This window comes from Passer montanus, unplaced genomic scaffold (genome assembly GCF_014805655.1).
Source record: "Passer montanus isolate IOZ18808 unplaced genomic scaffold, ASM1480565v1 scaffold187, whole genome shotgun sequence".
NCBI lineage: Eukaryota > Metazoa > Chordata > Aves > Passeriformes > Passeridae > Passer > Passer montanus.
The window spans coordinates 16,593-36,916 of record NW_024366159.1 but is presented as its reverse complement, the minus strand read 5'-3'; the positions used below and the strand labels follow the sequence as shown (position 1 = coordinate 36,916).

Sequence of the window (20,324 nt, the reverse complement as noted above, 5' to 3'; positions counted from 1 at the left end):
CGTGGGTGAAACTTTGGGAAGGTGAGGAAAAATTTTGGGATTAAAATTTTGGGTTGAACCCATTTCCCCCCCCCCCTTTTTCAGGTGACATTCAGTGACAGCGACTCTGAGGAACCCCAAATTCCCCCAGATCCCCCCAAAAGCACCCAGAAACGTTCCTGTGCCCAGAGGAGGGTCCAGCCCCAAAAATCCCCCAGGAATTCTCCAGGAATTGCAGCTCGGCCCCGGCGGGGGCGGCCCCGCAAGGAGCTGGGGACCCCCAAAAAGAGGGAAAAAAGGGGCATCAACCACGTGGAAAATGTGGAAAAGAAGGAAAATGACATCCCACAAACAGCTCTGGAAAAGAGGGAAAGAAGGGGAAACGGCAAAGTGGAAAGTGTGGAAAAAATGGGAAATCCCAAAGTGGAAAACGTGGAAAAAATGGGAAATCCCAAAATGGAAAACGTGGGGAAAAGGGGAAATCCCAAAATGGAAAATGCGGAAAAAATGGGAAATCCCAAAGTGGAAAACGGGGGAAAAAGGGGAAATCCCAAAATGGAAAACGTGGGGAAAAGGGGAAATCCCAAAACGGAAAATGTGGAAAAAACGAAAAATGACAACGTGGAAAATGTGGAAAAGAAGGAAAAGGGCAAATCCCAAAAATCTCTGGAGAAGAAGGAGAACAGGGGTCCCCGCCGGGCTGGGGGTCCCCGGGAGAAGAAGGAGAGGGGGACCCCCCAAAGTGGAATTTTGGAGGAAAAGAGGAACTGGGAATTTTCTGGGATTGAGGAGCGGGACCCCCTGAGGGCCGTGGAGGAGGAAGAGGAGGAGGAGGAGGAGGAGATGAGCTTCGAGCTCCCCCCGCCGCCCCCAGGTGAGTTTGGGGGATTTTGGGGAGGGGGTTTCATCTTGGTGACCCCAAAATTGCCTTTTTTGACCCCAAAACTGCCCCATCTTTTGCAGGTGGGGCCAGCAAGGAAATCCCAGGAATGGGGGACAAGGGGGATCCCCCAAATCCAGAGGGGTCCCAGCCCGGTGAGCACCTGGGATTTGGGGGATTTTGGGATTTTGGGGCTCAGCTGGGCATGGCCTGACTTCTCCAGGGGTTTTCCTTCCTTTTCCAGGCATTTTCCTTCTTTTTCTCAGGAGTTTCCTCTCCTGAACTTTTCCCTTCCCCAAATTTTTCCTCCCTTCCCCAAATTTTCTTTCCTTCCCCAGAACTTTTCCTCCCAGACTTTTCCTTTCCCCAAACTTTCCCTTTTTTGCCCCCAAACTTTGTCCCTCCTGTCCTGACCCTTCCTGTCCCCACTGACCCCTGTCCCCACTGACCTCTGTGACTTCTGTCCCCCCAGCTGACCCCTCTCTGACCCCTCTGTCCCCTGTCCCCAGGTGACCCCTCGGTGGCCGCTGTCCCCCCAACTGACCCCTCTGTCCCCCCAGGTGACCCCTCTGTCCCCTGTCCCCCAGCTGACCCCTGTGTCCCCTCTGTCCCCCAGGTGACCCCTCTCTCCCCCCAGCTGACCCCTCTGTCCCCTGTCCCCAGGTGACCCCCTGACCCCTCTCAGACCCCTCTGTCCCCAGCTGACCCCTCTCTGTCCCCTGTCCCCAGCTGACTCTTCTGTCCCCTGTCCCCAGGTGACCCCTCTCTGTCCCCTCTGTCCCCTGCCCCCAGCTGACCCCTCTCAGACCCCTCTGTCCCCAGCTGACCCCTCTCTGTCCCCTGTCCCCAGCTGACTCTTCTGTCCCCTGTCCCCAGGTGACCCCTCTGTCCCCTGTCCCCCAGCTGACCCCTGTGTCCCCTCTGTCCCCCAGGTGACCCCTCTCTCCCCCCAGCTGACCCCTCTCTGTCCCCTGTCCCCAGCTGACTCTTCTGTCCCCTGTCCCCAGGTGACCCCTCTCTGTCCCCTCTGTCCCCAGCTGACCCCTCTCTGTCCCCTGTCCCCAGGTGACCCCTCGGTGGCCGCTGTCCCCCCAACTGACCCCTCTGTCCCCTGTCCCCAGCTGACCCCTCTCTGTCCCCTGTCCCCAGCTGACCCCTCGGTGGCCGCTGTCCCCCCAGCTGACCCCTCTCTGTCCCCAGGTGACCCCTCGGTGGCCGCGGTGCGGGCGCTGCTGGCCGAGGCGCTGGCCTGGGTCGGGCACTTCCCGCCGGGCTCTCTCTACGGGCAGCTGTGCCAGCTGCTGGCCCTGGCCCTGGGGGACAGGGACCCGCTGGCCACCGCGGCGCTGCTGGCCGAGTCCCTGGGCGTCACCCTGCGCCACCAGCTGCTGGCCATCGTCCACGCCAGGGCACGGTGGGTCACGGGGCACCTCCGGGTGGCACCTTCCGGCCCCTGTGCTCTGTCCCCTCCCAGTGTCCCCATCCCAGTGGCCCTGTCCAGTGTCCCCATCCCAGTGTCCCTGTCCCAGTGTCCCCGTCCCTTTCCAATGTCCCCATCCAGTGTCCCCTTCCCAGTGTCCCCATCCCAGTGGCCCTGTCCAGTGTCCCCATCCTTTCCCAGTGTCCCCCTCCCTTCCCCAGTGTCCCCGTCCCAGTGTCCCCATCCCACCCAGTGGCCCTGTCCAGTGTCCCCATCCTTTCCCAGTGTCCCCATCCCTTCCCCAGTGTCCCTGTCCCAGTGTCCCCATCCCATGTCCCCATTCCCAGTGTCCCCATCCCAATGTCCCCACTGGGGATTCCCCTTTGGGGAAGGGACTTATCCCATATCCCCCATCCCATATCCCCTATTCCCATCCCATATCCCACATCCCCCATCCCCCATCCCATATCCCCTCCCTCCATCCCCAAATCCCATCCTGGCCCCATCCCAAGGGATTTTGGGATGACCCCACAGGAAGAAGAGGAAAGCAGCAGCAGCAGCCAGGGGGGACATCTCGGACCAGCTCCAGGGCCTGTCCCTGAATTCCCAGGGTTCCCAGAATTCCCGGGATTCCCAAAATTCCCAGGATTCCCGGAATTCCGAGGATTCCCAGTCGCACCTGGCCCAGCTGGAGGAGCTTTTCCAGTTCAGCTCCGCGGGTTTGGGGCCGGCGGAGCGGGAGCGGTTCCGGGAGCAGCTCCAGAAGATTCCCAGCGGTCAGTGCTGGGATCCCGGGCTGGGAGATCCCAGATTCCCAGTTTGGGGACTGGGAAAGCCCAAATTCAACATCCAGGGATTCAGAAATCCCGAATTCCCAGGGTGGGGATTGGGAAATCACAGATTTCCAGTTTGAGGATGAAATCCCAAATTCCCCATCCAGGGGTTGGGAAATCCCAGATTCCCAGTCCGGGGACTGGGAAATCCCAAATTCCCTGTTTGGGGATTGGGAAATCCCAAATTCCCAGTCCGGGGATTGGGAAATCCCAAATTCCCAGTTTGGGGATAAAATCCCCAATTCCCAGTTTGGGGACTGGGAAATCCCAAATTCCACATCCAGGGGTTGGGGAATCCCAAATTCCCGGTTTGGGGATTGGGAAATCCCCAATTCCCAGTTTGGGTATTTGGTGGCCTCAAATGGGTTGGGAATGGTTGGGATGGGGTGGGAATGGTTGGGATGGGGTGGGAATGGTTGGGATTCAGGTCTGGGAAGCTCTGGGGGCTCCATGGGGTGGAACTTTGGGGTGTCCCCGCAGGTGTCACCGTGTGCCAGCTGTCCCTGGTCAGTGCCAGGCCTGGGGACACGGAGGTGGCCTTGGATGGGGTGGGAATGGTTGGAATGGTTGGGATTCAGGTCTGGGAAGCTTTGGGGGTTCCTTGGGGTGGGATTCCAGGAGAAGCCCCAACTTTGTGGTGTCCCCGCAGGTGTCACCGTGTGCCAGCTGTCCCTGGTCAGTGCCACCCCCGGCGCCCTCGGGGACACGCTGCTGCTGACGCGGCTGGAGCGCGGCGCGGAGCCCGTCAGCGTGCGCATCGCCACCGAGCGCTGCCAGGTCAGCCTCCTCCTCCTCCTCATCCTCCGCTTCATCATCATCCTCATCCTTATCCTCATCTCCTTCTTCATCCTCCTCTTCGTCCTCATTCTTATTCTCATCTTCATCCTTATCCTCATCTTCATATTTGTCCTCATCTTCAGTCTCCTCTTCATCATCATCATCCTCATCCTCGTCTTCATCCTCATTCTTATCCTCATCTTCATCCTCATCCTTATCCTCATCTTCATCCTTATCCTCATCCTCATCTTCATCCTCATCCTTTTCCTTATCCTTGTCTTCGTCCTTATCCTCATCTTCATCCTCCTCTTCATCATCATCCTTATCCTCATCTTCATCTTCATCCTCATCCTCGCCTTCATCTTCATCCTTATCCTCATCTTCATCCTTATCCTTGGCTGGGGGACACCTGCAGTTCCAGGGACTGGGATCCCAAATCCCTTCTCCTCCTCTCCCATTCCAGGGACTGGGATCCCAAATCCATCCTCATCCTCTCCCCATTCCAGGGGTTGGGATCCCAAACCCCTCCCCGTGCCGGGCCGGGGATCCCAAGCCCCTCGTGTCCCCTCCAGGCCCCCCTGAGCGGGATCCTCCGGGAATTCGAGCGGATCCAGCGGGAGCAGCGCGAGGCCAACGCCTGCACCGAGCGCCAGGAGTGGTGGGAGCGGCGATCCCGCCTGGACCTGCGCATGCAGGTGGGACAGGGACCCCAAAAACCGGGAAAAGCCTGGGAACGGGGCCGGGAGCGCCCCGAAACCCCCTGGGATTCCCTGGAAAACCCCCCTGGGATTCCCGATGGGGTTTTCCCTGGGATTCCCTGGAAATCCCCCTGACATTCCATGGGATTTCCCTGATTCCCCGTGGGATTTTCCTGATTCCTCGTGGGATTTTCCTGGGATCCCCGATGGGGTTTTCCCTGGGATTCCCCATGGGATTTTCCTGGGATCCCCGATGGGGTTTTCCCTGGGATTCCCTGGAAATCCCTCTGGGATTCCTGATGGGGTTTTCCTTGGGATTTCCTGGAAATCCCCCTGAGATTCCTGCTGGGATTTCCCTGATTCCTCATGGGATTTTCCTGGGATCCCCGATGGGATTTTCCCTGGAAATCCCCCTGGGATTCTTGTGGGATTTTCCCTGATTCCCTGTGGGATTTCCTCTGGGATTCCTCAAATTTCCCAAACACCCAAATATCAGGAAAACCCTTGGGGATGCGACCCCATAACCCTCCCTGGCATTCCCTGGAGGATTCCCTTTTGGGATTTTCCCTTGGATTCCCACTTTCCCGAACCCCCAAATATTGGGAAAAGCCCTGGGAATGAGGCCTGACCCACCCCATAACCCCCCCTGGGATTCCTTTTGGGATTTTTCCTGGGATTCCCTTTGGGATTCCCCCTGTGCTTCCTTTAGGGATTCCTGTGGGATTTCCCGTGGCATTCCCGGCGTTTTTGGGGTCATGATCCCGTTCCCATTGCGTGTCTTTCCCCAGAGCCTGATCCAGAACCTGGACTCGGAGGTTTTGGGGTGCTGGCGGGGGCTGCTGCTGCCCCGGGATCCCGGGAATTCCCCCCTGGATGAGCAGGAATTGTCCCAGCTGCTCCAGGAGCTCCGGGAATGCGGCTGGGACCGCCCCGAGCCCGCCCTGCTCCGGGTATGGGGCCGGGATTGGGGTTTGGGGTTGGGGTTTGGGGTTTGGGGTGGTGACCCTTTGATCTGCGGGTGCTGATCCCTGGATTTCAGGAGGGTGATCCCAGGATTTTTGGGGTTTTGATCCCTGAAAGTTGTGGGTGATGATCCCAGAATTTGGGGCGTGATCCCTGGATTTGGGGGGTGATCCTGGGGATTTGGGACTTTACCCCTGGAATTTACGGTGTTAACCCCACATTTTGTGTTCTGCCCCACATTTTGGGTTGCTGATCCCAGGTTTTGGGGTTTTGCCCCTGGAATTTGGGAATTCCCCTGGAGCTGTCCCTCTCCCCCACAGGCGCTGCTGTGGGCGCTGTGTCCGGCCGATGTCCGGCCGCTGGCCGCAGCGCTGTGTCCAGTGGGGTTTTAATCCCAGATTTTGGGGTTCTGATCCCAGATTTTGGGGCTCTGATCCCAGGTTTTGGGGCTCTGATCCCGGATTTTGGGGCTCTGATCCCAGATTTTGGGAATTGTCCCTCTCCCCCCCCTGCAGGCGCTGCTGTGGGCGCTGTGTCCGGCCGATGTCCGGCCGCTGGCCGCAGCGCTGTGTCCAGTGGGGCTCTGATCCCGGATTTTGGGGCTCTGATCCCGGATTTTGGGGTTCTGATCCCGGATTTTGGGAATTGTCCCTCTCCCCCTGCAGGCACTGCTGTGGGCGCTGTGTCCGGCCGATGTCCGGCCGCTGGCCGCAGCGCTGTGTCCGGCCCGGCCGCTGCGGGCGCGGCTGCTGCTGGACGAGGCCCTGGAGCGGCGCCGGGAGAGCCCCGGGGGCAGCGCGGGGTCCCTGGTGCTGCTGCTGGACAGGGTGAGAGCTGCCTTCGTCCCCAGCTCCCTTCCTCATCCTCACCTCCTTTTCCTCCTCCTTTTCCTCCTCCTTATCCCCGCTTTCTCTTCCTTTGCCTCCTCTTCCTCCTCTTCTCCCTACTCCCACTTCCCTTTTCATTTTCCTTCTTCCTCCTCCTCTTCCTCCTCCCTTTTCCTTCTTTCTCCTCCTGCTCTTTCTCCTCTTTTTCCTTTTTCCTCCTCCTCCTTCCTCTTTCCTCTTCTTCCTCCTCCTCCTCCTCTTCCTCCTCCTTTTTCCTTCTTCCTCCTGTTCTTTCTCCTCCTTTTCCTTTTTCCTCCTCCTCCTTCCTCCTCTTTCCTCTTCCTCCTCTGCCTCCTTTTCCCCACTTGCTTTTCCTCCCATTCCTCATCTTCTTCCTCCTCTTCTTTTTCACCTTCCTTTTCCTTTTCCTTTTCCTTTTCCTTTTCCTCCCCTTCCTCCTCCTCCTCCTCCTGCTGTTTCTGCTCCTTTTTCCTCCTCCTCCCTCTTCTTTCCTCCTTTTCCTCCTCTTCCTCTCTTCTTTCTCCTTTTCCCCACTTGCTTTTCCTCCCCTTCCTCATCTTCTTCCTCCTCTTCTTTTTCACCTTCCTTTTCCTTCCCCCCCTTCCTCATCCTTTTTGTCTCCCCTTCCTCCTGCTGCTGCCTGTCCCTCACGCCGTGTCCCTGTCCCTGTCCCAGCACCTGCAGCGGCTGCCCTGGGAGAGCTCCGGGACCCTGCGGAACGTTCCGGTGACGCGGCTGCCGGGGCTGCGCTTCCTGCTGCGCTACGGGCTGGCACGGCAGGTATGGGGACACACCTGGGGACACCTGGGACACACCTGGGACAGGGACACGCCTGGGACACACCTGGGACAGGGACACGCCTGGGACACACCTGGGACAGGGACACGCCTGGGACACACCTGGGACAGGGACACGCCTGGGACACACCTGGGACAGGGACACGCCTGGGACACACCTGGGACAGGGACACGCCTGGGACACACCTGGGACAGGGACACGCCTGGGACACACCTGGGACAGGGACACGCCTGGGACACACCTGGGACAGGGACACGCCTGGGACACACCTGGGACAGGGACACGCCTGGGACACACCTGGGACAGGGACACGCCTGGGACACACCTGGGACAGGGACACGCCTGGGACACACCTGGGACACACCTGGGATTGGGTACAGCCCCTGGGATTGGGCACAACCCCTGGGATTGGGAGCACACCTGGGATTGGACACAACCCCTGGGATTGGGAGCACACCTGGGATTGGGCACAACCCCTGGGATTGGGAGCACACCTGGGATTGGGGCCACACCTGGGCCACCCCTGGCTGCCATTCCCAGGGTTTGGGGTCCCTCATTTGGGGTCCCCGTGTTCCCCCGCAGTGCTCGGGCTCGGTGCTGAGCCGGGGCGTGAACCCCAAAAACGCCTTCTACGTGCTGAACCCCCAGCGGGACCTGGGCGGCACCGAGGAGAGGTTCCGGGGCTGGTTCGAGAGGTGCGACCCCAAAAACCCCCCGAAACACCCCTGGGACCCCATAAACACCACTGGGACCCCCAAAACCACCCCAAACACCCCCTGGAACCCCAAAAACACCCCTGGGATCCCAAAAACCCCCCAAAAACACCCCTGGGACCCCCAAAAACTGCCCAAACACCCCTGGGACCCTCAAAAAACCCACTGCAACCCCAAAAACCCCCCTGAGATCCCAAAAACACCCCTGGATCCCAAAAATCCCCTTCAGGACCCCCAGAAACCCCCCTGGGACCCTCAAAAAGCCCCCAAAAACTCCCCTGAGACCCCAAAAACTCCCCTGGGATCCCCAAAACACCCCGGGACCCCCCAGAAACACCTCTGGGACCCCCAAAAACCCCCTGGACCCTAAAAATTCCCCCAGAATCCCAAAAACCCCCCGAGATCCCAAAAACTCCCTACAGGACCCCAAAAATCACGCAGAATCCCAAAAAATCCCCTCCAGGACCCCAAAATCTCCAGGGCCCCTTTTCCCCCAAATTTTGGTTTCTGCACCCCAAACCTGCCCCTTTTCCCCCGAATTTTGGTTTCTGCACCCCAAACCCTGCCCCTTTTCCCCCGAATTTTGGGTTCTGCACCCCAAACCCTGCCCCTTTCTCCCCGTTTTCCTTCTCCCATCCCGATTTTCCCGTTTTCCCCTTTTTTTTCCCCATTTTCTCCTGGTTTTTCCCGGTTTTTTCCCCATTTTTTCCCGTATTTTTCCCCATTTTTTCCCATTTTCCCCATTTTTTCCCCATTTTTCCCGTTTTCCCCAGCGAGCCCGGCTGGCGCGGGGTCTCGGGGGCGGCGCCGACCCCGCAGCAGCTGCAGGAGGCGCTGGGGCAGCGCGACCTCTACATGTGAGAGAAACCCCAAAAGGGTCGGGGGGTCTGGGTTTGGGGGTTTGGGGTTGGATTTGGGGCCAATGATGGGCTGGATTTTGGGGGGATTTGGGGCCAATTTGGGGTTGGATATTGGGAGGATTTGGGACCGGATTTGAGGCTGATTAGAAGTGAATTTGGGGGCTGATTCAGGGGTTTTTTTAGGGCTTTTCTGGGGGCTCCCAGCTGGTTTTGGGGTTGGTTTTGGGGTCAGCTTTGGAGGCTGATTTGGGGTTATTTTTGGGGGGGGGGGGTTGTGGATTCCCAGCTGGTTTTGGGGTCTGATTTGGGTCAGTTTTAGGGCTGGGTTTGGGGTGATTTGGGGCTGATTTGGGGTCAGATTTGGGGTTGATTTTGGGGTTTGCTCCTGCAGCTACGCCGGGCACGGGGCAGGAGCGCGGCTCCTGGACGGGCAGAGCCTGGCACGGCCGGGTTTGGGGTCAGATTTGGGGCTGATTTGGGGTCAGATTTGGGGCTGATTTTGGTGTCCATCCCCTCAGCTACGCCGGGCACGGGTCAGAGCCTGGCACGGCTGGGTTTGGGGTGATTTGGGGCTGATTTTGGGTCAGATTTAGGGTCAGTTTTGGGGTTTGCTCCTGCAGCTACACCGGGCACGGGGCAGGAGCACGGCTCCTGGACGGGCAGAGCCTGGCACGGCTGGGTTTGGGGTCGGTTTTGGGGCTGATTTTGGGGTTTGCTCCTGCAGCTACGCCGGGCACGGGGCAGAGCCTGCCACGCCTGGGTTTGGGGTCAGATTTAGGGTCAGATTTGGGGTTTGCTCCTGCAGCTACGCCGGGCACGGGGCCGGGGCTCGGCTCCTGGACGGGCAGAGCCTGGCACGCCTGCCCTGCCGGGCCGTGGCGCTGCTCTTCGGCTGCTCCAGCGCCGCCCTGGCCCCGCGGGGGCCCCTCGAGCCCTCGGGCACCGTCCTCAAGTTCGTCCTGGCCGGGTGGTGAGTCAGGGGCTGGGCTTGGGATTTGGGGTTTGGGATTTGAAGGTTTGGGGTTTGGGGATTTGGAGTTTGGGGTGCAGGGGTTTGGGATTGGGGGTTTGGGGGTTTTGGGTTGGGGAACTCTGGAGGGTTCTGGGGGCTCTGGGATTTCGTGGGGGGATTTGGAGCTCTGGGATTTGGGGAGGTTTTGGGATGGCTTTGGGGATTTGGAGCTCTGGGATTTGGGGAGGTTTTGGGATGGCTTTGGGGATTTGGAGCTCTGGGATTTGGGGTGGTTTTGGGGGTTTGGGACTCGGATTTTGTGGTGCTTCTTTACTTTTTGGGTCTCTCCCTCTGCTCACAGCTCCATTTTGGGGTGGATCTCTCTGTTTGGGGTATCTCTCTCTGGTTTTGGGGTGTCTCTCTGTATTTGGGGTGTCTCTCTCTGGTTTTGGGGTCTCTCTGTATTTGGGGTGTCTCTCTGGTTTTGGGGTGTCTCTCTCTGTATTTGGGGTGTCTCTCTCTGGTTTTGGGGTGTCCCTCTCTGTTTTTGGGGTCTCACGGCCCCGTTTGGGGGTGTCCCCCCCGTTTTCAGCCCTCTGGTGCTGGGGAACCTGTGGGATGTCACGGACCGGGACCTGGACCGGCTGGCGCAGGCGCTGCTGCGGGGCTGGCTGGGGGGCGGCCCCGGGACCCCCCTGCTGGCCCAGCTGGCCCAGGCCCGCCAAGCCCCCCGCCTCAAATCCCTCATCGGGGCCGCCCCCGTGGCCTACGGGCTCCCGGTCAGCCTCTGCTGAGGGGGGCCACGCTTGGGGGGGCCCTGGGGGCTTTGGGGGCTCCCCCATGGCTCGGAGTGAAGGTTTGGGGTCCCTTTGGGGCTCCCCCATGGCTCGGAGTGAAGGTTTGGGGTCCCTTTGGGGCTCCCCCATGGCTTGGAGTGAGGATTTGGGGTCCCTTTGGCATCTTTGGGGTCCCCCGTTGCCTGGGGTGAGGGTTTGGGGTCCCTTTGGGGCTCCCCCATGGCTTGGAGTGAGGATTTGGGGTCCCTTTGGCATCTTTGGGGTCCCCCGTTGCCTGGGGTGAGGGTTTGGGGTCCCTTTGGGGTTCCCCCACTGCCTGCAGTGAGAGTTTGGGGCCATTTGGCATCTTTGGGGTCTCTTTGGGGTTCCCCCATTGCCTGGGGTGAGGATTTGGGGTCCCGTTGGCATCTTTGGGGTTTCCCCATGGCCCAGAGCTGCCCTGGAGTGAAGGTTTGGGGTCCTTTTGTCATCTTTGGGGTCCCTTTGTCATCTTTGGGGTCCCCAGGGGCTGCCCTGGGGTGAAGGTTTGGGGTCCCCCCATGGCCTGGACTAAAGGTTTGGGGTCCCTTTGGCATCTTTGGGGTCCCCAGGGGCTGCCCTGGGGTGAAGGTTTGGGGTCCCCCCATGGCCTGGACTAAAGGTTTGGGGTCCCTTTGGCATCTTTGGGGTTCCCCCATTGCTTGGAGTGAGGATTTAGGGTTCTCTCATTGCCTGGAGTGAATTTCTGGGGGGACTCCAGTTGTTTTTGGGGTCCCCCCGTTATTTATAGGGGAGAACTGGGGGTCCCCCATCCCTTTTGGGATCCACTTGTGGCCTTTGGGGCCCCCATTTGTTACTTTTGGGGTCCCCCATTACCTCTGGTGACGCTTTTGGGGCTCCCACCCCCGCGGGGATTTTTGGGGTGTCTGAAGGAAAGGGGAGGGTTGGAACTGCCTTCATTTTAATGAAATTTTAACAAAATTTTAACAAAATTTTTAACGAAATTTGGTTTTATTCGCCTGTTTTGCAACAATAAAGCTGCTGCCTCTGCACTTCCCTCTCCTGAGTCTTTCTGGGACCCCCCACATTTCTCCTGGACCCCCCAAAAATCCCTCCAAACTCCTCTTTTCCTTGGGGGGGGCACTAGACCGCCCCCCAGTCCTCCAAGCCGCCAGGGGGCGGGCTCACGGGTGAGCTGGGGCAGGGCTGGGGGGGAATTTGGGGGTGTCTGGGGGGCTTTGGGGGTCCCCAGGCCTGGGGGTCGCAGCTTGGGTGGGCTGGAGGGGAGTTTGGGGGTGTCTGGGGGTCTCTGGGGTTTGGGGAGGGTCGCAGAGCCCCTGGGTGCCCCCCACCCTTGACACCCACCCCAATTTCAAGGACCCCTCCCCAATAAAAAGCGTCTCTTCCTCCTCATCCCTTTGGGGCCATTCCCAGCCCTGGGGGTCTCCCCCTGGGGACCCCCTCCCCAAATCCCCACCTCGGGGCTCTCCCCCCGGCGCTGGGGACCCCCCCGAACCCCCAAAACCCCGCAGGAGGTGGAGTTCCTGTCCTCGTCCCTGGCGCAGCTCAAGGTGGTGCAGACCAAGTTCGTGGAGGCCAAGGAGTGCCTGAACGTGCTGCACAAGGGCAACGAGGGTGAGGCACCCCAAAAACCCCAAAAAACCCCAAAAAAACCCCAAAAAACCCCCAAAACGTGCTGCACAAGGGCAACGAGGGTGAGGCACCCCAAAAAACCCCAAATCCCCCCCGGGGGGTCCCCAAAACCCCCAAATCCGCAGCCAGGGCTTTAAAATCTGGGGGAGGGTCCCCAAATTGTGATGGGGGGGGATAAATGCTGTGGGGGCTCCATGAGTTGCACAAATTTGGATTGGGGGGTCCCAAATCCTCAGAGGGGGTCCCCGAAATCCAGGGGGGCCCCAAGTATTGATGGGGGGTCCTAAATTATGGCAGAGATCCCCCAAAACCTGGGGGGGGGTCAGAAGCTCTGGGGAGGGTCCCCAGATCTTGATGGGAGCCCTGAACCCTGAGGGGGGTCCTCAAACCTAAGGGGGGTCCCCAAATCTTAATGGGGGGGGTCTCCAAACCCAGAGGGGGTCCCCAAAACCAGGAGTGGTTCCTAAACCCCAGATCCTGATGGAGATCCTTAAAACCAGGGGTGGATCCTAAACCCCAAAATCCTGATGGGAGTGCCTGAACGTGCTGCACAAGGGCAACGAGGGTGAGGCACCCCAAAAAACCCCCAAAAAAACCCCAAAACGTGCTGCACAAGGGCAACGAGGGTGAGGCACCCCAAAAAACCCCAAAAAACCCCCAAAAAAACCCCAAAACGTGCTGCACAAGGGCAACGAGGGTGAGGCACCCCAAAAAACCCCCAAAAAAACCCCAAAACGTGCTGCACAAGGGCAACGAGGGTGAGGCACCCCAAAAACCCCAAAAAACCCCAAAAAAACCCCAAAAAACCCCCAAAACGTGCTGCACAAGGGCAACGAGGGTGAGGCACCCCAAAAAACCCCAAATCCCCCCCGGGGGGTCCCCAAAACCCCCAAATCCGCAGCCAGGGCTTTAAAATCTGGGGGAGGGTCCCCAAATTGTGATGGGGGGGGATAAATGCTGTGGGGGCTCCATGAGTTGCACAAATTTGGATTGGGGGGTCCCAAATCCTCAGAGGGGGTCCCCGAAATCCAGGGGGGCCCCAAGTATTGATGGGGGGTCCTAAATTATGGCAGAGATCCCCCAAAACCTGGGGGGGGTCAGAAGCTCTGGGGAGGGTCCCACAGGAGCCCTGAACCCTGAGGGGGGTCCTCAAACCTAAGGGGGGTCCCCAAATCTTAATGGGGGGGGTCTCCAAACCCAGAGGGGGTCCCCAAAACCAGGAGTGGTTCCTAAACCCCAGATCCTGATGGAGATCCTTAAAACCAGGGGTGGATCCTAAACCCCAAAATCCTGATGGGGGAGCCACAAAAATAGAGATGGTTCCTAAACCCCAAATCCTGGTGGGGAGCCCCAAAACCAGAGGGACCTTGGGGAGCCCCAAATCTTGGGGGGATCCCCAAAAACCAGGGCTGGATCTTAAACCCCAAATCCTAATGGGGGAGCCCCAAATCCTGATGGGTTTCCCCAAACCCAGGGGTGGCTCCCAAACCCCAAAATCTTAATGGGGGGGGGTCTCCAAACCCAGAGGGGGTCCCCAAAACCAGGAGTGGTTCCTAAACCCCAGATCCTGATGGAGATCCTTAAAACCAGGGGTGGATCCTAAACCCCAAAATCCTGATGGGGGAGCCCCAAAAATAGGGATGGTTCCTAAACCCCAAATCCTATTGGGGATCCCCAAACCAGGGATGGTTCCTAAACCCCAAATCCTGGTGGGGAGCCCCAAAACCAGAGGGACCTTGGGGAGCCCCAAATCCTGGTGGGGATCCCCAAAAACCAGGGATGGTTCCTAAACCCCAAATCCTGGTGGGGAGCCCCAAAACCAGAGGGACCTTGGGGAGCCCCAAATCTTGGGGGGATCCCCAAAAACCAGGGCTGGATCTTAAACCCCAAATCCTGGTGGGGATCCCCAAAACCAGGGCTGGATCTTAAACCCCAAATCCTAATGGGGGAGCCCCAAATCCTGATGGGTTTCCCCAAACCCAGGGGTGGCTCCCAAACCCCAAATCTTGGGGGGGGAGCCCCAAATCCTGATGGGGGTCCCCCAAACCCAGGGGTGGCTCCCAAATCCCCGCCGGGGAACCCCCAAACCCAATCAGACCCCGTGGGACGTTTGGGCTGCTTTTGGGGTATCCTGACCCCCCTCTTTCCACAGGCAAGGATCTCCTGGTGCCTCTCACCAGCTCCGTATCCTTGTGCTGCCCCCGGGACCCCCGGGACCCCCCGTGGGGGGTGGGTGCCCCCCGTGCCCCCCGTGCCCCCCGTTTTCCCTGACCCCCCAGATGTACGTGCCAGGCAAGCTGCAGGACGTCAGCACGGTGCTGGTGGACGTGGGCACCGGCTACTACGTGGAGAAGGTGGGCAGGGGGCGTGGGGGGCTGGGGACCCCCATGTCCACCCCTTTCCCCCCTCCCCCACCCCTCTTTGCTCCGGTTTTTGCCTCCTTTCAGCCCTTTCTGTGTCCCCATTTCCTCGTTTTCTCACCCCATTTCTTCTTCTCACCCCGTTTTTCCTTCATTTCCCCCATTTCCCACCCCATTTTTATTAATTTTCCTCTCATTTTCCCCATTTTCTCCCATTCCCACCCCATTTTTCTGAATTTTCCCTGCTTTTCCCCATTTTCTCCCATTCCCACCCCATTTTTCTGAATTTTCCCTGCTTTTCCCCATTTTCTCCCATTCCCACCCCATTTCCCACCCCATTTTTATTAACCCCCCAGACCCCTCCCCACTTTCAGGACCCCCCCAAACCCCTCCGTGATTTTGGGGTCCCCTTTCCCCCCTCCCGGGGTCCCTCCCTGGTTTTGGGGTCCCCTTTTCCCCCTCCCGGGGTTCCCCCCACGCCCCCCTGACCCCTCCCCGTTTTTGGGGTGCCCTGACCCGCTCCCCCCAGCCGTGCTGGAGATGATGACGCAGAAGCTGCAGCAGCTGACGGCGGCCCAGGGGGTCCCGGGGGGGGCCAAGGCGTAGCCCCCTCCCCAAAACCCCGCGGTGGGGGTTTGGGGGTGCAGCCCCCTCCCCAAATCCCCGCGGTGGGGGTTAGGGGGTGCAGCCCCCTCCCCAAAATCCCGACCCCCCCCATTTTGTACCAGTCCCTGGAATAAAGCAGAGACGGCTCCGAGGGGCTCCGGGGTCTTTGGGGGGTCCCGGGTTTGGGGAGGGGGGACCCCGGCATGGGGGGGGGTCCCTGGCCGTGGCTCTGGGGACATTCAGGGACATTCAGGGACGGGGTCCCTCTCTCTGGGGGGTCCCGGCGGGGCTGAGCCCCCTCCCCAAAATCCTTCCCGAGCCCTCCCGGCTGCGGCCACGAGGTGGCGACAGCGACACGGACAGGAGGGGACAGGGACAGGAGGGGACAGGGACGGGGACAGGGATGGGGATGGGGACAGGGACAGGAGGGGACAGGGACAGGAGGGGACAGGGATGGGGATGGGGACAGGAGGGGACAGGGACGGGGACAGGAGGGGACAGGGATGGGGATGGGGATGGGGACAGAACAGGGACAGGGATGAGGATGAGGATGGTGACAAGCTGGGGACAGGGACAGGGCTGGGGACACGGCCGTGGCTGGGTGGTGACAATGTGGGGCCAGGGCCGATGGTGACAATGAGGGGACAGGCCGGGGTTGCTGTGTCCCTCAGGCTCCGCTGCCCCCCCGTGCCAGCGCAGGGGGGTCCCGGGGGTGTCAGCGCTGTCACCGGCGGTCCCGGGGGGGTCCCGGGGGGTCCCGGGGGTCACTCGGGGCAGAGCTGGGGCCGGAGCAGCTGCTGGGCTGGGGGTCACCCCGGGTCGCGGGGGTGTCCCGGTGCCCCGGGGGGGTCCCGGTGGTCCCGGGGGGGTCAGTCAGGGGGGATGATGAAGCCGGAGAAGGTGCTGAGCTCGGGGGTCGGACGGGATCCCGGTTCCCGGTGCCCCGGGGGGGGTCCCGGTGGTCCCGGGGGGGTCCCGGTGGTCTCGGTACCCCGGGGGGGTCCTGGGTCAGTCGGGGTGGATGATGAAGCCGGAGAAGGTGCTGAGCTCGGGGGTCGGACGGGATCCCGGGGGTCCCGGGGGGGTTCCCCATTCCGGGGCTGTCCCGGGGGTCCCGGTTCCGGGGGGGTCCCGTTTCCGGGGGGGTCCCGGGGGGTCCCGGGGGTCAGTCGGGGTAGATGATGAAGCCGGAGAAGGTGCTGTACTTGTTGGTGTTGCCGCCGTGCACCTTGCCCCCGTCCAGCTTGACGCACACCTCGTCGCCCACGTCCAGGTGCAGGATGACGCTGTTGCTCGCGTAGTCGTAGTTCTGGTCGGCGTCCTGCGCGATGGCGCTGGCACGGACCTGCGGGGGCACAGGGCTGGCACCGGCCCCGTGTGTGACGGACCCCGTGTGTGACCCACCCAACCTGCCGGGGGGCACAGGGCTGGCACCGACCCCGTGTGTGACCCACCCAACCTGGCACCGGCCCCGCCTGGCACCGGCCCCGTGTGTCACTGACCCCGTGTGTGACCCACCCAACCTGCCGGGGGGCACGGGGCTGGCACCGACCCCGTGTGTCACCCACCCAACCTGCCGGGGGGCACAGGGCTGGCACCAGCCCCGCCTGGCACCGGCCCCGCCTGGCACCGACCCCGTGTGTCACCCACCCAACCTGGCACCGGCCCTGCATGGCACCGACCCCGTGTGTCACCCACCCCACCTGCCAGGGGGGACAGGGCTGGCACCGACCCCGTGTGTCACTGACACCGCATGTCACCCATCCCGCGTGGCACTGACACCGTGTGTCACCCACCTCACATGTCACCCATCCCACCTGGCACTCACCCCCCCTCCAAGGGAGGGAATGGGGGTGACATCAGTGGGACCCCACCTGGCAGTGGGGGACAGGGCTGTCACCTGCCCTACCTGGCACTGACCCCGCCTGGCACTGACCCCATGTGTCACCCACCCTGCCTGGCACTGTCCCCGCCTGTCACCCACTCCTCTCCCCGAGGTGGGGGAATGGGGGATGAGCCCGGCAGGACCCCCCGGTCAAGGTGGGGCTGTCCCCAAGGTGGGGCTGTCCCCAAGGCCCCGCTGTCCCCAAGGCCCCACTGTCCCCAAGGCCCACACCTGGGGGGGACACGGCTGCCACCCCCCCCTCACTGCCCCACCTGCCCAGTCCCCCCCATTCCCGTCCTCTGCTCCTTTCCTGATTCCCCAATTCTGGTCCCTCCCAAGGCCCCAGATCCCAATTCCTGCATCAAATCCCCCCCAAATTCCCATCCCCATCCAATCCCCCCAAATTCCCAGGATGGGAATTTGGGGGGGAAAAGGGTGGGAATTTGGGGGGAGAAAGATGGGAATTTGGGGGGGAAAGGGTGAGAATTTGGGGGGAAAAAAGGATGGGAATTTGGGGGGGAAAAGGGTGGGAATTTGGGGGGAGAAAGATGGGAATTTGGGGAGAAATTGTGGGAATTTGGGGGTGAAATTATAGGAATTTGGGGAGAAAAGGGTGGGAATTTGGGGGGAAAATGATGGGAATTTGGGGGGGAAAGATTGGGAATTTGGGGGAAGAAAGATGGGAATTTGGGATGAAAATTATGGAAATTTGGGGAGGCAAAGGGTGGGAATTTGGGGAGATATTATGGGAATTTGGGGGGAAAAGGGGGGGAATTTGGGGGGGAAATGATGGGAATTTTGGGGGGGGGAAAGGGTGGGAATTTTGGGGGGGAATTGTGGGAATTTGGGGGAAAAGGGTGGGAATTTTGGGGGAAAATGATGGGAATTTGGGGGGGAAATTATGGGAATTTGGGGCAGGATTGGATGGGGGAAATGGGATCAGGTAAATCAGGAATGGGGAAAAATTATGGGAATTTGGGGAGGATTGGATGGGGGAAAATAAAGGGAATTTGGGCAGGATTGGATGAGGAAAATGGGATGTGGGAATGGGGAAACAGGAATGGGAGGAAATAATGGGAATTTGGGAGAGAATTGGATGAGGAAAATGGGACGTGGGACTGGGAAGGAACAGAACTGGGGATGGGGAATCAGGGAATGGGGAAAGGAGGATGGAAATGAGGGGTTTTGTGGGAATTTAAAAGGGGGTTTGGATGGGGGAAATGGGATGTGGGGGTTTGGGATGGAGAAAACGGGAATGGGAAATCAGGGATGGGGAGAGAATTTTGGGGATTTGGGGTTTGGGATGGGGGAAATGGGATGGAGAAAATGGGAAATCAGGGATTGGGGAAGCAGGATGGGGACTGGGACGGAGAAAATGGGAATGGGAACTCAGGGATGGGGAGAGGAGGGTGGAGGATGGGGGAAAGGGATGGGGGAAATGGGATGGAGAAAATGGGCATGGGGCTGCTGGGGTGGGTGAATCAGGGATGGAGGGGATGGGGTGGGAATTTGGGAGGGAATTGGATGGGAGAAATGGGATGTGAGAATGAGAAATCAGGGATGGGGGAAGCAGGATGGGAATTTGGGGGGGTTGGATGGGGGAAATGGGATGTGGGACCGGGGATGGGGAATGAGGGATGGGGGAAGCAGGATGGGAATTTGGGGGGGTTGGATGTGGGGATTTGGGAAGGAGCAGAACCGAGGATGGGAAATCACGAAGGGATTGAACCCGGATGAGAACCTAAAACCACCCAAACCAAAACAGCGAAACCACCGAGGGCCAAAACAACAACCCCGAGGCTGCTGGAAAAAAAAAATAAATAAACGGGGAGTGAAAAGCAGGGAATGAAAACCGAGGAGTGAAAAGCAGGGGGAGAAAACTGGGGGGTGAAAAGCAGAGGTGAAAACCAGGGGTGAAAACCAGGGGTGAAAACCGGGAGTGAAAACCGGGAGGTGAAAGCTGGGGGCTGAAAACCGGGGAGTGAAAACCAGAGGTGAAAACCAGGGGTGAAAACCAGGGGAGAAAACCGGGGGCTGAAAACCGGGCTGGGGGCTCGGGGGGGTGAAAATCGAGCCTGAAAACCAGGGAGTGAAAACCAGAGGTGAAAACCAGAGGAGGAAAACCTGGCTGGGGGCTCGAGGGGGGGTGAAAAACGAGCCCGAAAACCAGGGAGTGAAAAGCGGGGGATGAAAACCAGGGATGAAAACAGGGGCTGAAAACCGGAGAGTGAAAATTGGGGAGGGGGGGGGTGAAAACCGGGACTGAAACCCGCGGGGCTGAAAAGCAGCGATAAAAATCTCAAAAAATCACGGCTGAAAACCAGGGGGTGCAAACCGAGGGATGAGAACCAAACCCGGGGCTACCAACCAGGCAGTGAAAATCAGGGTTGAAAACCAAACCCGGGGCTGCAAAGCGGGGCTAAAACCGGGCTGGGGGTCCCGCGGGGGTCCCGTTACCTGCCCGTTCTTCATCAGGTCGGCCCACATGCTGGTGCCGTCGCCGCCGCGCATCAGGACGTGCGGCCCCGGTGGCCCCGGTGGCCCGCGGAGGCCGGCGCGGCCCTTGCGGCCCGGCTCGCCCTTGGCCCCGGGCAGGAAGGGCGGCGGCGAGGCGGGGGGCAGCTCGGGGTAGGGGTCGCAGACCATGCGGCAGCTGCCCAGCATCTCGTAGTGCGCGGCCGCCTTGGAGCCGTGCACGAGCAGCGGGATGGCCACCAGCAGCAGCAGCAGCATGGCCACGCCGATGGCCACGCCGGCCACCCGCTTCCTGCGGCTCAGCCGCGACGCGGCCAGCGCCAGCAGGTCCTCGTCGCCCTTGGGAGCGATGGTGGCGAGCGGCGGAGACGGCGGGAGGCCGCCCGCTGAGCCGGGAGCACCGGGGAGGGGACGGGGAGGGGACGGGATGGGCACGGGGAGGGGGACAGGAGGGGACAGGGATGGGGCTGGGATGGGGTGGGATGGGGTGCAAAGCGGGGCTAAAACCGGGCTGGGGGTCCCGCGGGGGTCCCGTTACCTGCCCGTTCTTCATCAGGTCGGCCCACATGCTGGTGCCGTCGCCGCCGCGCATCAGGACGTGGTAGGTGAAGAAGTAGATGCCGGGCAGGGGGCAGGTGAATTTGCCGCTCGAGGGCTCGTAGTAGTTGCCCACGTTGGTCACCACGTCGTCGAAGCGCAGCACCTCGTAGCCCTCGTGCGGCTTCCTCAGGCCGGCGTAGAAAGCGATTTTGGGGCTGTAGAAGGACGGGATGTACCCGCCCGGGCCCGGCCCCGGGGGTCCCGGCGGGCCCGGCCGGCCCGGCTCCCCCGGGGGTCCCCGCGGCCCC

General features: G+C 60.5%; 3 protein-coding genes across 3 annotated transcripts in view; 2 read left to right on the top strand and 1 right to left on the bottom strand.

Moving 5' to 3' along the window:
- The window catches only part of ESPL1 (extra spindle pole bodies like 1, separase), a 32,193-nt gene extending 20,664 nt beyond the window's left edge, over positions 1-11,529 (top strand). Inside the window, exons 22-35 of the mRNA XM_039705867.1 lie at positions 85-376; positions 533-853; positions 943-1,014; positions 2,060-2,273; positions 2,814-3,055; positions 3,762-3,889; positions 4,462-4,584; positions 5,376-5,537; positions 6,216-6,377; positions 7,074-7,178; positions 7,779-7,891; positions 8,683-8,766; positions 9,575-9,739; positions 10,314-11,529. Coding sequence (XP_039561801.1) covers positions 85-376; positions 533-853; positions 943-1,014; positions 2,060-2,273; positions 2,814-3,055; positions 3,762-3,889; positions 4,462-4,584; positions 5,376-5,537; positions 6,216-6,377; positions 7,074-7,178; positions 7,779-7,891; positions 8,683-8,766; positions 9,575-9,739; positions 10,314-10,515 — 2,385 coding nt within the window. The 3' untranslated portion in view covers positions 10,516-11,529. The remainder of the gene's footprint in view (positions 1-84; positions 377-532; positions 854-942; positions 1,015-2,059; positions 2,274-2,813; positions 3,056-3,761; positions 3,890-4,461; positions 4,585-5,375; positions 5,538-6,215; positions 6,378-7,073; positions 7,179-7,778; positions 7,892-8,682; positions 8,767-9,574; positions 9,740-10,313) is intronic.
- A 329-nt stretch (positions 11,530-11,858) lies between these two features.
- Positions 11,859-15,267, top strand: PFDN5 (prefoldin subunit 5; the record flags this gene model as incomplete). The annotated part of the gene is made up of 4 exons (XM_039705866.1): positions 11,859-12,132; positions 14,303-14,334; positions 14,430-14,732; positions 14,913-15,267. Coding segments are annotated over 4 exons (813 nt in total), but the record flags the coding sequence as incomplete, so codon positions are not given.
- Positions 15,268-16,104: 837 nt separating this feature from the next.
- LOC120500675 (complement C1q-like protein 4) lies at positions 16,105-20,323 on the bottom strand (the record flags this gene model as incomplete). Its single annotated transcript, XM_039705865.1, has 2 exons — positions 16,105-16,461; positions 20,015-20,323. Coding segments are annotated over 2 exons (489 nt in total), but the record flags the coding sequence as incomplete, so codon positions are not given.
- Position 20,324: the final 1 nt, after the last annotated feature.